This window comes from Bombina bombina, chromosome 2, assembly GCF_027579735.1.
Source record: "Bombina bombina isolate aBomBom1 chromosome 2, aBomBom1.pri, whole genome shotgun sequence".
NCBI classification, from domain to species: Eukaryota; Metazoa; Chordata; class Amphibia; order Anura; family Bombinatoridae; genus Bombina; species Bombina bombina.
In genome coordinates this window covers 235,832,012-235,847,066 of record NC_069500.1, presented here as the reverse complement: position 1 = coordinate 235,847,066, position 15,055 = coordinate 235,832,012, and the positions used below count along the sequence as shown (strand labels likewise).

Genomic DNA, 15,055 nt, shown 5'->3' with positions numbered 1-15,055 from the left:
GGTTATATCTCCAGCTGTGGTTTGTAATAGTTGTTATGATAAACTTTACATGCAGAAAATATATCCATCAGTAGTAGTTCATTACCTGTTGCTGTTCCCTCAACATCTAATGCACAAGATATATCTGTAAATTTAAAAGAATTTATTTAAGATTCTATACAGAAGGCTTTGTTTGCCATTCCGCCTTCTAATAATCGTAAAAGGTCTTTTAAAACTTCTCATAAAGTTGATGAAATTTCAAATGACCGAGAACATACTGAATTATCCTTCTCTGATGAGGATCTATCTGGTTCAGAAGATCCTGCCTCAGATATTGACACTGACAAATCTTCTTATTTGTTTAAAATGGAGTATATTCGTTCTTTGTGAAAAGAAGTGTTGATTACATTGGATATGGAGGAAACTAGTCCTCTTGATGTTAAAACTAGTAAACGTTTAAATTCTGTTTATAAACCTCCTGTGGTTATTGCAGAGGTTTTTCCAGTTCCTGATGCTATTTCTGATATGACTTCTAAGGAATGGAATAGGCCTGGTACTTCTTTTATTCCTTCTTCAAGGTTTAAAAAATTGTACCCTTTTCCAGCAGTTTCTTTAGAGTTTTGGGAAAAGATCCCTAAAGTTGATGGGACTATCTCTACTCTTGCTAAACGTACTACTATTCCTACGGAAGATAGTACTACTTTTAAAGATCCTTTAGATAGAAAACTTGAATCTTATCTTATTAAAGCCTATTTATATGCTGGTCATCTGCTCAGGCCTGCAATTTCTTTGGCTGATGTTGCAGCTGCATCAACTTTTTGGTTGAAACATTTAGCTCAACAAGAATTGGATTCTGATTTGTCTAGCATTGTTTGCTTACTCCAACATGCTAATCATTTTATCTGTGATGCTATTTTTGATATCATCAAAATTGATGTTAAATCTATGTCTTTAGCTATTTTAGCTAGAAGAGCTTTGCTATCTCTTTCTTTCCAAGGTAATACGTTATTTGGTTCTCAGTTGGATTCAATCATTTCAACTGTCACTGGGGAGAAGGGAGTTTTTTTGCCTCAGGATAAAAGACCTAAGGGTAAATCTAAAACTTCTAACTGTTTTTGTTCCTTTGGACAAAATAAGGAACAGGAATCTAATACTTCCCCCAAGGAATCTGTTTCCAATTGGAAGCCTTCCTCCAAGCCATTTAAGAGATCAAAGCCAGCCCCCAAGTCCGCATGAAGGTGCGACCCTCAGCTGGTGGGGGGCAGATTAAGATTTCTCTTGTTAGGTGTATCCAGTCCACGGATCATCCATTACTTGTGGGATATTCTCCTTCCCAACAGGAAGTTGCAAGAGGATCACCCACAGTAGAGCTGCTATATAGCTCCTCCCCTAACTGCCATATCCAGTCATTCTCTTGCAAGCTCTCAACATAGCTGGAGGTAGTTAGAGGAAAGTGGTAAAATATAGTTAGTTTTTTCTTCAATCAAAAGTTTATTGTTTTTAAATGGTACCGGAGTGTACTATTTTATCTCAGGCAGCATTTAGAAGAAGAATCTGCCTGTGTTTTTCTATGATCTTAGCAGAAGTAACTAAGATCCACTGTCGTTCTCACATATGTCTGAGGAGTGAGGTAACTTCAGAGGGAGAATGGCGTGCAGGGTATCCTGCAATAAGGTATGTGCTGTTAAGTTTTTCTAGGGATGAAATTTGCTAGAAATTGCTGCTGATACCAGATTAATGTAAGTTAAAGCCTAAATACAGTGATTTAATAGCGACTAGTATCAGGCTTGCTATCAGAGGTATATACTCTGATTAATGTGCAATATAAAACGTTTGCTGGCATGTTTAATCGTTTTTATATATGCTTTGGTGATAAAACTTATTGGGGACTAGTTTTTTCCACATGGCTGGCTTTATTTTTGCCTAGAAACAGTTTCATGAGGCTTTCCACTGTTATAGTATAAAAGTTACAGTTGGTGCAGTTAAAATTACAAACTGTGACATTCAGCTTCCCTCAGCAGTCCCCTGCATGCTATAGGACATCTCTGAAGGGCTCAAAAGACTTCAAAAGTAGGAGCAGTGGCAGTTGTTATGACTGTTTAAAAAACATATTTTTCGTTTTGTTAATCTGTTTTTTGTATTAAGGGGTTAATCATCCATTTGCAAGTGGGTGCAATGCTCTGCTAACTTGTTACATACACTGTAAAAATTTCGTTAGTTTAACTGCCTTTTTTCACTGTTATTTCAAATTTTGGCAAAATTTGTTTCTCTTAAAGGCACAGTAACGTTTTTTTATATTGCTTGTTAACTTGATTTAAAGTGTTTTCCAAGCTTGCTAGTCTCATTGCTAGTCTGTATAAACATGTCTGACATAGAGGAAACTCCTTGATCATTATGTTTAAAAGCCATGGTGGAACCCCATAGGAGAATGTGTACTAAATGTATTGATTTCACTTTAAACAATAAAGATCAGCTGTTATCTTTAAAATAATTATCACCAGAGGATTCTGACGAGGGGGAAGTTATGCCGACTAACTCTCCCCACGTGTCGGACCCTTTGACTCCCGCTCAAGGGACTCACGCTAAAATGGCGCCAAGTACATCAAAGACGCCCATAGCGATTACTTTGCAGGACATGGCGGCAATCATGGATAATACCCTGTCAGCGGTATTAGCCAGACTGCCTGAATTCAGAGGAAAGCGCGATAGCTCTGGGGTTAGACGTAATACAGAGCGCGCAGATGTTTTAAGACCATGTCTGATACTGCGTCACAATATGCAGAAGCTGAGGAAGAGCTTCACTCTGTGGGTGACGTCTCTGACTCGGGGAAACCTGATTCAGATATGTCTACTTTTAAATTTAAGCTTGAGAACCTCCGGGTGTTGCTTGGAGAGGTTTTAGCTACTCTGAATGACTGTTACACAATTGCAGTGCCAGAGAAATTGTGTAGACTGGATAAATACTACGCAGTGCCTGTGTGTACTGACGTTTTTCCAATACCTAAAAGGTTTACAGAAATTATTACTAAGGAGTGGGACAGACCCGGTGTGCCGTTTTCCCCCCTCCTATTTTTAGAAAAATGTTTCCAATAGACGCCACCACACGGGACTTATGGCCGACGGTCCCTAAGGTGGAGGGAGCAGTTTCTACTTTAGCAAAGCGTACCACTATCCCTGTCGAGGACAGTTGTGCTTTTTCAGATCCAATGGATAAAAAATTAGAAGGTTACCTTAAGAAAATGTTTATTCAACAAGGTTTTATCCTGCAGCCCCTTGCATGCATTGCTCCTGTCACTGCTGCTGCGGTGTTCTGGTTTGAGTCTCTGGAAGAAGCCTTTCAGACAGCTACTCCATTGACTGAAATACTTGACAAGCTTAGAACACTTAAGCTAGCTAATTTTTTTTGTTTCTGATGCCATTGTTCATTTGACTAAACTAACGGCTAAGAATTCTGGATTCGCCATCCAGGCGCGTAGGGCGCTATGGCTTAAATCTTGGTCAGCTGACGTGACTTCAAAGTCTAAATTACTTAACATTCCCTTCAAGGGGCAGACCCTATTCGGGCCTGGTTTGAAGGAAATTATTGCTGACATTACTGGAGATAAGGGTCATACCCTTCCTCAGGACAGGGCCAAATCAAGGGCCAAACAGTCTAATTTTCGTGCCTTTCGAAACTTCAAGGCAGGTGCAGCATCAACTTCCTCTGCTACAAAACAAGAGGGAACTTTTGCGCAATCCAAGCCGGCCTGGAAATCTAACCAGGCCTGGAGCAAAGGCAAGCAGGCCAGAAAGTCTGCTGCTGCCTCTAAGACAGCATGAAGGAACGGCCCCCTATCCGGCAACGGATCTAGTAGGGGGCAGACTTTCTCTCTTCGCCCAGGCGTGGGCAAGAGATGTTCAGGATCCCTGGGCGTTGGAGATCATATCTCATGGATATCTTCTGGACTTCAAAGCTTCCCCCCCCACAAGGGAGATTTCATCTTTCGAGATTATCTGTAAACCAGATAAAGAAAGAGGCATTCTTACGCTGTGTGCAAGACCTCCTAATAATGGGAGTGATCCATCCAGTTCCACAGATGGAACAAGGACAGGGATTTTATTCAAATCTGTTTGTGGTTCCCAAAAAAGAGGGAACCTTCAGACCAATTTTGGATCTAAAGATCTTAAACAAATTCCTCAGAGTTCCATCGTTCAAAATGGAAACTATTCGGACAATCCTACCTATGATCCAGGAGGGTCAGTACATGACCACAGTGGATTTGAAGGATGCTTACCTTCACATACCGATTCACAAAGATCATCATCGGTTCCTAAGGTTTGCCTTTCTAGACAGGCATTACCAGTTTGTGGCTCTTCCCTTCGGGTTAGCTACAGCCCCAAGAATTTTTACAAAGGTTCTGGGGTCTCTTCTGGCGGTCCTAAGACCACGGGGCATAGCAGTGGCCCCTTATCTAGACGACATCCTGATACAGGCGTCAAACTTCCAAATTGCCAAATCTCATACGGACATAGTGTTGGCATTTCTGAGGTCGCATGGGTGGAAAGTGAACGAGGGAAAGAGATCTCTATCACCCCTCACAAGGGTTTCCTTCCTAGGAACTCTGATAGATTCTGTAGAAATGAAAATTTACCTGACGGAGTCCAGGTTATCAAAGCTTCTAAATTCCTGCCGTGTTCTTCACTACATTCCGCACTCTTCGGTGGCTCAGTGCATGGAAGTGATCGGCTTAATGGTAGTCGCGATGGACATAGTGCCATTTGCGCGCCTACATCTCAGACCGCTGCAATTATGCATGCTCAGTCAGTGGAATGGGGATTACACAGATTTGTCCCCTCTGCTAAATTTGGATCAAGAGACCAGAGATTCTCTTCTCTGGTGGCTATCTCGGGTCCATCTGTCCAAAGGTAAGACCTTTCGCAGGCCAGATTGGACAATTGTAACAACAGATGCCAGCCTTCTAGGTTGGGGTGCAGTCTGGAATTCCCTGAAGGCTCAGGGATTGTGGACTCAGGAGGAGAAACTCCTCCCAATAAATATTCTGGAGTTAAGAGCAATATTCATTGCTCTTCTAGCTTGGCCTCAGTTAGCAACCCTGAGGTTCATCAGATTTCAGTCGGACAACATCACGACTGTGGCTTACATCAACCATCAAGGGGGGGACCAGGAGCTCCCTAGCGATGTTAGAAGTCTCCAAGATAATTCGCTGGGCAGAGACTCACTCTTGCCATCTATCAACGATCCATATCCCAGGTGTAGAGAACTGGGAGGCGGATTTTCTAAGTCGTCAGACTTTTCATCCGGGGGAGTGGGAACTCCATCCGGAGGTGTTTGCTCAATTGGTTTATCTTTGTGGCACACCAGAATTGGATCTCATGGCGTCTCGCCAGAACGCCAAGCTTCCTTGTTACTGATCCAGGTCCAGGGACCCAGAAGCGACGCTGATAGATGCTCTAGCAGCACCGTGGTTCTTCAACCTGGCTTATGTGTTTCCACCGTTTCCTCTGCTCCCTCGACTGATTGCCAAAATCAAACAGGAGAGAGCATCGGTGATCTTGATCGCGCCTGCGTGGCCACGCAGGACCTGGTATGCAGACCAGGTGGACATGTCATCCTTTCCACCTTGGCCTCTGCCTCTGAGACGAGACCTTCTACTACAAGGTCCTTTCAATCATCCAAATCTAATTTCTCTGAGACTGCCTGGAGATTGAACGCTTGATTTTATCAAGGCGTGGCTTCTCTGAGTCAGTCATTGATACCTTAATACAGGCACGAAAGCCTGTAACCAGGAAAATCTACCATAAGATATGGCGCAAATATCTTCATTAGTGTGAATCCAAGAATTACTCATGGAGTAAGGTTAGGATTCCTAGGATATTGTCCTTTCTCCAAGAGGGTTTGGATAAAGGATTATCAGCTAGTTCTTTAAAGGGACAGATTTCTGCTCTGTCTATCCTTTTGCACAAGCGTCTGGCAGAGGTTCCAGATGCCCAGGCATTTTGTCAGGCTTTGGTTAGAATTAAGCCTGTGTTTAAACCAGTTGCTCCTCCATGGAGCTTAAACTTGGTTCTTAAGGTTCTTCAAGGAGTTCCGTTTGAACCCCTTCATTCCATTGATATCAAACTTTTATCTTGGAAAGTTCTGTTTTTGATGGCTATTTCCTCGGCTCGTAGAGTCTCTGAGTTATCAGCTTTACAATGTGATTCTCCTTATCTGATTTTCCATACAGATAAAGTAGTTCTGCGTACAAAACCTGGGTTTTTACCTAAGGTAGTTTCCAACAAGAATATCAATCAAGAGATTGTTGTTCCATCATTGTGTCCTAATCCTTCTTCAAAGAAGGAACGTCTCTTACATAATTTGGACGTAGTCCGTGCTTTAAAGTTTTACTTACAAGCGACTAAAGATTTTCGTCAAACATCTTCCCTGTTTGTTGTTTACTCTGGACAGAGGAGGGGTCAAAAGGCTTCGGCAACCTCTCTTTCTTTTTGGCTTCGGAGCGTAATACGCTTAGCCTATGAGACTGCTGGACAGCAGCCCCCTGAAAGGATTACAGCTCATTCTACTAGAGCTGTGGCTTCCACCTGGGCCTTTAAAAATGAGGCTTCTGTTGAACAGATAGATTTGCAAAGCGGCGACTTGGTCTTCGCTTCATACCTTTTCAAAATTTTACAAATTTGATACTTTTGCTTCTTCGGAGGCTGTTTTTGGGAGAAAGGTTCTACAGGCAGTGGTCCCTTCCGTTTAAGTACCTGCCTTGTCCATCTCTTCATCCGTGTACTTTAGCTTTGGTATTGGTATCCCACAAGTAATGGATGATCCGTGGACTGGATACACCTAACAAGAGAAAACAACATAATTTATGCTTACCTGATAAATTTATTTCTCTTGTGGTGTATCCAGTCCACGGCCCGCCCTGTCCTTTTAAGGCAGGTCTAAATTTTAAACTACAGTCACCACTGCACCCTATGGTTTCTCCTTTCTCGGCTAGTTTCGGTCGAATGACTGGATATGGCAGTTAGGGGAGGAGCTATATAGCAGCTCTGCTGTGGGTGATCCTCTTGCAACTTCCTGTTGGGAAGGAGAATATCCCACAAGTAATGGATGATCCGTGGACTGGATACACCACAAGAGAAATAAATTTATCAGGTAAGCATAAATTATGTTTTTTCAAAGATGTTTGGATCAATTTGTTCCAAAATCATAGGATTCAGAGTATTGTCTCTCAGGGGTACAGAATAGGATTCAGAGTAAGACCGCCTGTGAGAAGATTTTTTTCTCTCACATATTCCAGCAAACCCAGTAAAGGCTCAGGCTTTCCTGAAGTGTGTTTTAGACCTGGAGTTATCAGGGGTAATAATGCCAGTTCCGTTTCAGGAACAGGGTCTGGGGTTTTATTCAAATCTATTAATTGTCCCAAAGAAAGAAAATTCATTGAGACCAGTTTTGGATCTAAAGATTTTGAATCGTTATGTAAGAGTACCAATTTTCAAAATGTTGACCATAAGGACTATTCTGCCTTTTGTTCAGCAAGGGCATTATATGTCCACAATAGACTTACAGGATGCATATCTTCATATTCCGATTCATCCAGATTACTATCAGTTCCTGAGATTCTCTTTTCTAGACAAGCATTACCAATTTGTTGCTCTTCCTTTTGGCCTAGCGACAGCTCCAAGAATCTTTTCAAAGGTTCTCTGTGCCCTTCTCTCTGTAATCAGAGAGCGGGGTATTGCGGTGTTTCCTTATTTGGACCATATCTTGGTACTAGCTCAGTCTTTACGTTCTGCAGAATCTCACACGTATCAACTAGTGTTGTTTCTTCAAAGACACGGTTGGAGGATCAACTTACCAAAAAGTTTTTTGAATCCTCAGACAAGAGTAACCTTTTTAGGTTTCCAGATAGATTCAGTGTCCATGACTCTGTCCCTAACAGACAAGAGACAATTAAAATTGGTTTCAGCTTGTTGGAACCTTCAGTCTCAATCATTCCCTTCAGTGGCTATGTGCATGGAAGTTTTAGGTCTCATGACTGCAGCATCGGACGCGATCCCCTTTGCTCGTTTTCATATAAGACCTCTCCAGCTTTGTATGATGAACCAATGGTGCATGGATTATACAAGGATATCACAGTTAATATCCTTAAATCCCAATGTTTGACTCTCTCTGACTTGGTGGTAAGATCACCATTGTATGATTTTAGGGGCCTCTTTCGTTCGTCCAACCTGGACTGTAATCACAACAGATGCAAGTCTTTCAGGTTGGGGGGCTGTTTGGGGATCTCTGACAGCACAAGGGGTTTGGAAATCTCAAGAGGCGAGATTACCAATAAATATTTTGGAACTTTTTTTGCGATTCTTAGGGCTCTTTAGTTTTGGCCTCTGTTGAAGAGAGAACCTTTCATTTGTTTTCAGACAGACAATATCACAACTGGGGCTTATGTCAATCAGGGTGGGACTCACAGTCCTCAAGCTATGAAAGAAGTATCTCAGATACTTGTTTGGGCGGAATCCAGCTCCTGTCTAATTTCTGCGGTTCATATCCCAGGTATAGACAATTGGGAAGCGGATTACCTCAGTCGTCAGACTTTACATCCAGGGGAGTGGTCTCTCCACCCAGAGGTGTTTTCTCAAGTTGTTCAGATGTGGGGTCTTCCAGAAATAGATCTGATGGCATCTCATCTAAACAAGAAACTTGCTCCAGGGATCCTCAGGCAGAAGCAGTGGATGCGTTGACACTTCCTTGGTGTTATCCTGCTTATATTTTCCTGTCTCTAGTTCTTCTGCCAAGAGTGATCTCCAAAATCATTATGGAGCAATTGTTTGTGCTGCTGGTGGCTCCAGCATGGGCTCACAGGTTTTGGTATGTGGATCTTGTTCGGAAGTCCAGTTGCCAACCTTGGCCACTTCCGTTAAGGCCGGACCTTCTATCTCAAGGTCTGTTTTTCAATCAGGATCTCAAATCATTAAATTTGAAGGTATGGAAATTGATCGCTTAGTGCTTAGTCATAGAGGTTTTTCTTACTCCGTGATTAATACTATGTTACAAGCTCATAAATCTGTTTCTAGAAAGATTTATTATCGAGTTTGGAAGACTTACATTTCATGGTGTTCTTCTCATAAATTATCTTGGCATTCTTTTAGAATTCCTAGAATTTTACAGTTTCTTCAGGATGGTTTGGATAAAGATATGTCTGCAAGTTCCTTGAAAGGACAAATCTCGGTTCTTTCTGTTTTATTCCACAGAAAATTTGCTAAGCGTCCTGATATTCATAGTTTTGTACAGGCTTTGGTTCATATCAAGCCTGTCATTAAATAAATCTCTCCTCCTTGGAGTCTTAATTTGGTTTTGAAGGCTTCACAGGCTCCTCCATTTGAGCCTATGCATTCTTTGGACATTAAACTACTTTCTTGGAAAGTGTTGTTCCTTTTGGCCATCTCTTCTGCTAGAAGAGTTTCTGTATTATCTGCTCTCTCTTGTGAATCCCCTTTTCTGATTTTTCATCAGGATACGGCAGTTTTGCGGACTTCATTTAAATTCTTACCTAAGGTTGTGAATTCTAACAACATTAATAGAGAAATTGTTGTCCGTTCTTTGTGTCCTAATCCTAAGAATTCTTTAGAGAGATCTTTACATTCTTTAGATGTGGTGAGAGCTCTGAAATATTATGTTGAAGCTACTAAAGTTTTCAGGAAGACTTCCAGTCTATTTGTTAGCTTTTCTGGTTCTAGGAAAGGTCAGAAGTTTTCTGCTGTTTCCTTGGCTTCGTGGTTAAAGCTTTTGATTCAACAAGCTTATTTGGAGTCGGGTCAAGCCCCGCCTCAGAGAATTACAGCTCATTCTACTTGTTCCGTCTCAACTTCGTGGGCTTTTAAGAATGAAGCTTCAGTTGATCAGATTTGCAAAGCTGCAACTTGGTCTTCTTTGCATACATTTACTAAAGTCTATTATTTTGATGTATTTGCTTCTTCGGAAGCAGTTTTTGGTAGAAAAGTTCTTTAGGCAGCTGTTTCAGTTTGATTCTTCTGCTTCTGATTTAAGTTGTTTCTTTTCCATTATGAGACTAAACTTATGTTTTGGATTGTGGATTAATTTTTTTCAGCGGAAAATGGCTGTTTTTTTTTTTTATTCCTCCCTCTCTAGTGACTCTTGCGTGGAGTTCCACTTCTTGGGTATTGCTAACCCATACGTCACTAGCTTATAGACTCTTGCCAATTACATGAAAGAAAACATAATTTATGTAAGAACTTACCTGATAAATTCATTTTTTCATATTGACAAGAGTCCATGAGGCCCACCCTTTTTATGGTGGTTATGTTTTTTTGTATAAAGCACAATTATTTCCAAATTCCTTTGTTGATGCTTTTTACTCCTTTCTTTATCACCCCACTACTTGGCTGTTCGTTAAACTGAATTGTGGGTGTGGTGAGGGGTGTATTTATAGGCATTTTTAGGTTTGGGAAACTTTGCCCCTCCTGGTAGGATTGTATATCCCATACGTCACTAGCTCATGGACTCTTGCCAATATGAAAGAAATTAATTTATCAGGTAAGTTCTTACATTAATTATGTTTTTAAAACAACAAAAATTCTGTTTTTGACAGTCCCTTTAAGTTTCTCTTTGAAAGTTTGGCTGCTTGATAATTCTATTATTATGTTATACTTACTAATTAAAAAAATTTCCTCCCCTCAGATAGATGCCAGTGAAAGTGAACCAAAAAGTTTTATTTTCATAAGCAAAGATGCAAAGACAAACCCGGACAAAATGTTGGTTTTAATCCACGGCAGCGGAGTGGTGAGAGCGGGGCAATGGGCACGAAGACTTATAATTAATGAGGATCTAGATAGTGGAACTCAAATACCTTATATCAAGAGAGCAATAAAGGTAAGTCAATTTGTGAAATATGTACTGAAATAATGAGCTTTTATGAGCAATATTTCCTTTAAAATGTTGTTCTCCTAAAGCATTTTGTTGCCTTTGGTGACAATGTGAAATTAAGTTGATGTTATATTTATTATAGTGTGCTTTTAAAAAAAAATACATGTTTTTGCTTTTATCTTATCTCTCTACCTTGTTTGGTTGAGAGATATATGTGTAAACATAAATAAACTAGCGGTTATGTCAGAGAAAATATGTTTTCTGTCAGCTTCTAGGGAAATAGCCATCTTAAACGTGAGACAAGCACAACTGCTAACTGAGACTAACAGTTTAACTTTCAATATATCAAGAAAATTGTGGTTTATTCTCAGACTTCAAAAAATCATTTTCAGTGTGAGTGGAAGTGGTAATGTGAAATATTAGGCTCTCACAGTTTGTAGGCCTCAAAAGTCCTTAGATATCATATATATATATCATTGTGACTATAGTTTGAGATCTGTGCAAGATTATCACAGTGATGTTTAGTAACATTTTGATTACTACCATTTATCAGTTTGTACTGAATTAACTGATGCAGGTGTACTCTTTACCAGTGCTGCACAATCAAGGGTTTGTACTGGATTTACTGATGCAGGTGTACTCTTTACCAGTGCTGCACAAACTAGGGATTCTACTGGATTTACTGATGCAGGTGTACTCTTTACCAGTGCTGCACAAACAAGGGTTTGTACTGGATTTACTGATGCAGGTGTACTCTTTACCAGTGCTGCACAAACAAGGGTTTGTACTGGATTTACTGATGCAGGTGTACTCTTTACCAGTGCTGCACAATTAAGGGATTGTACTGGATTTACTGATGCAGGTGTACGCTTTACCAGTGCTGCACAATTAAGAGATTGCACTGGATTTACTGATGCAGGTGTACTCTTTACCAGTGCTGCACAATTAAGGGTTTGTACTGGATTTACTGATGTAGGTGTACTCTTTACCAGTGCTGCACAAACTAAGGATTGTACTGGATTTACTGATGCAGGTGTACTCTTTATCAGTGCTGCACAATTAAGGGATTGTACTGGATTTACTGATGAAGGTGTACTCTTAACCAGTGCTGCACAAACTAGGGATTCTACTGGATTTACTGATGCAGGTGTACTCTTTACCAGTGCTGCACAAACTAGGGATTCTACTGGATTTACTGATGCAGGTGTACTCTTTACCAGTGCTGCACAAATAAGGGCAGATTTTAGTAGTATATGCAGTTAATTATTAGTAGCTAATTTGCTATTTTAACTAAAAATGTGACTAATTATAGTTTAAGGCACTCTTTAAAAGGAACAGTCTACACCTTAGTCATTTAAACTCTTACCTTAGCTTCCTGCACCTTTTCTATATCATGCAGCAGGAACAGTAGAAAAGTTATTTTAAAATGAATATTGTTTCTGGGCAGTAAATGGCTGGCAAGCTCTGCCCACTGATGACATCACGATCTGTGCTGCATTTAGTTACTCTGCTGAATAGCATTGACAGTCTGTTGGATCAAACTAGTGAGCCTTTTGTGATTGATTGCCAAATGCATCCCAGATCATGATGTCATTCTAATGCACTTCAGTTTTATCATTGCTAAGATAAGTACAGGGGAGCTGCGGGCAGAGGATCGCTGTCTGTGTTTGCTAAAGAAATAGGTAAGTATTTTTAAAGACAACGCTGCAATGTAAAGTTTTATTAATTAAAGTGCTCCTGTTTTTAATAGTATTTTTAAAAACCGGGCACTCATTCGTGAAACCTTACATTCACTTTAATTAAATATGATATAATTATTTTGATGGACAAGTGTGAGTATAGTGTTGTCCTGGGCAATCCTGCCATTAGTGACTATCCCTCCATAATACAAAAAAGCCATTAGTGACTGGCCTGTCTAGTCTGATCACTGACAACTGTCATGCAATTCCTGAGGTATTTAATATATGGCGTAGTTTGCTAATTCTAGTCAGGTGACGGCAAGCTTAAAAGGACACTAAACATTAAATGCATGTCAGGCACCTCCCTCTTATTATGGGTGCCACTGTGTATCCGAAGGAGAATCGCTGCACATGTGCAAACAAATTGGCACTGTCATACAATAAAAGGTAAATGTCAACATGGCGGCATCCATGACTAGCAGGAGGCGGGGAAACAATTCAATACTATGTTTATAAAATGTATTTAGTGTTTAATGTCTCTTTAGAGTGTCATGAGAGAGAGAGAGAGAGAGAGCATACATTTTAAACAACTTTACTTTTCTTATTAAATTTACTTCATTCTCTTAGTATCTTTTTTTGGAGGAGCAAAAATACACTACTGGGAGCTAGCTAAACACATCAGACGAGCCAATGACAAGAGGCTCATGTGTGTAACCACCTATGTATGCTTTTCAATAAAGAATACAAAGAAGCAAATGTATTCTCTATCTAAATCATGACCTTTTAATTGTAACTTTACTGTCCCTTTAACAGGTAGATAATGTGTGTCATAAGTAGGGCAGAGCGACTATTTTATAATCAGCATACTAAATCAAGGTTGTTCAATTAGTGGTTTATATGCAGCAATGTATGAAGAGTGGCGTTAGATTGTAGCGTTTCTTACATTATGTTCAGCGTGCTGTATTCTATTATAGATGATCATCAGTCGTACCTGCTTTTCTCCATTTGCAACACACACCATTTTCAAATAGGCGCCTCATTTATGCACCTAGGAACCAAAGTTGTAGGATAACTTGTATGTACTGATGCTGGCTTATTCCTTTTCTCTCTGGGAAGAAGCATCATCATACATGGACGTGTCTGCATCTATGTATGTATTTGTTATAGGTTTCTGGAGTTAACACAGTGCAGAAAAAAAAAGGTTTTTTATTATTCAGAGAGCATCTGGAATCAATTTATGGCATCGGCTTCAGTATCAGCTGTAGCACAATTAAAGTATTTGAATAAAGCAATAGTACAGCTACTCAGGATGCTTATTATTCGTGTTGAATTCAAAGATCTTAAAATGGTAATGATCTGCTTAAAGTAGCAAGAGTAAACTAATAGAGAAAAGAGTTTTTATTGAACAAAACCGACTTAGGAAGCAAAGATATGAGGAAATCCTTTTGTGTTTTTCGATATATTTAATATTTCTTAAATTTGCTAACCAGCTGAATGAGTTTAAAATCAATAAAGCTTTTCATAGACATCCATGACGAGTAGAGCAAGAGGTAGAGACATCTCAAATTAAATGTTCAGAAATATAATGCCAATAAGTGACAAATTATTTAAAATATTCATTTGTTTTATGTTGATATAGTCTGATTTAGATTAACTGCAAATGTTCTGGAAGTGTTACAATAATGGGACAATGAACAGTAAATCAATGCTGGATATAATTTTGCCTGATAATAGTATGTAGATATACAGGTATGACAATTTTGAGAGGGTCCTGGAACCTAACTCCCCCACTTCCCATTGACTTACATTATAAACCATACCCCCCAACTGTCCCGATTTTCGCGGGACAGTCCCGATTTTTGGGGTCTGTCCCGAGTTGCTAGCCATCTGTCCCGATTTGCCCCAGGCATAAAATTTTTTTTTTTAATTCTGTTGGGCCCATACCCAGAACCTGTTAGATTCCCTGTGGAAAAGGAATGGTGTGTAGGTTAAGCAGAAGTAAGAAGGCTGTATACACTCTGACCACGGGTAATGGTGATCTCTCTAACCTACCTCTGGTAGTGATGATGTCTAACCCCTGGTGATAATACTAGCATGCCTTTAGTTTTATACAATGAGCAGTGCTAATACCAGGGTAACGAACAGTGGCAGCCGCAGACTGCCAGCTAATGTGCTTGCCAACCCCAGGACCCCATACAATGAATTACAGATACCCATATATGATGTAGTGTGTGTGTGTCTATCTGTATCCATAACTGTGTGTGTGTATCTGTATGTATAAGTTTATGCTATGTAGTGTGTGTGTGTCTGCATGTATACATGTAAGCTATGTAGTGTGTGTATGTGTATCTGCATGAATAAGTGTATATCTGCATGTATAAGTGTATGCTATGTAGTGTGTGTCTGTATGTATAAGTGTATACTATGTAGTGTCTGTGTATCTGCATGTATAAGTGTATGCTGCATGTATAAGTGTATGCTATGTAATGCGTGTGTATCTGCCTGTATAAGTGCTATGTAG

The 15,055-nt window shown here is 40.0% G+C and overlaps 1 protein-coding gene across 1 annotated transcript in view; it reads left to right on the top strand.

Annotated features, from left to right (window-relative positions):
- The window catches only part of FAM172A (family with sequence similarity 172 member A), a 1,196,638-nt gene that overhangs the window by 297,504 nt on the left and 884,079 nt on the right, over window positions 1–15,055 (top strand). The window contains exon 6 of the mRNA XM_053701490.1: window positions 10,670–10,861. Coding sequence (XP_053557465.1) covers window positions 10,670–10,861 — 192 coding nt within the window. The remainder of the gene's footprint in view (window positions 1–10,669; window positions 10,862–15,055) is intronic.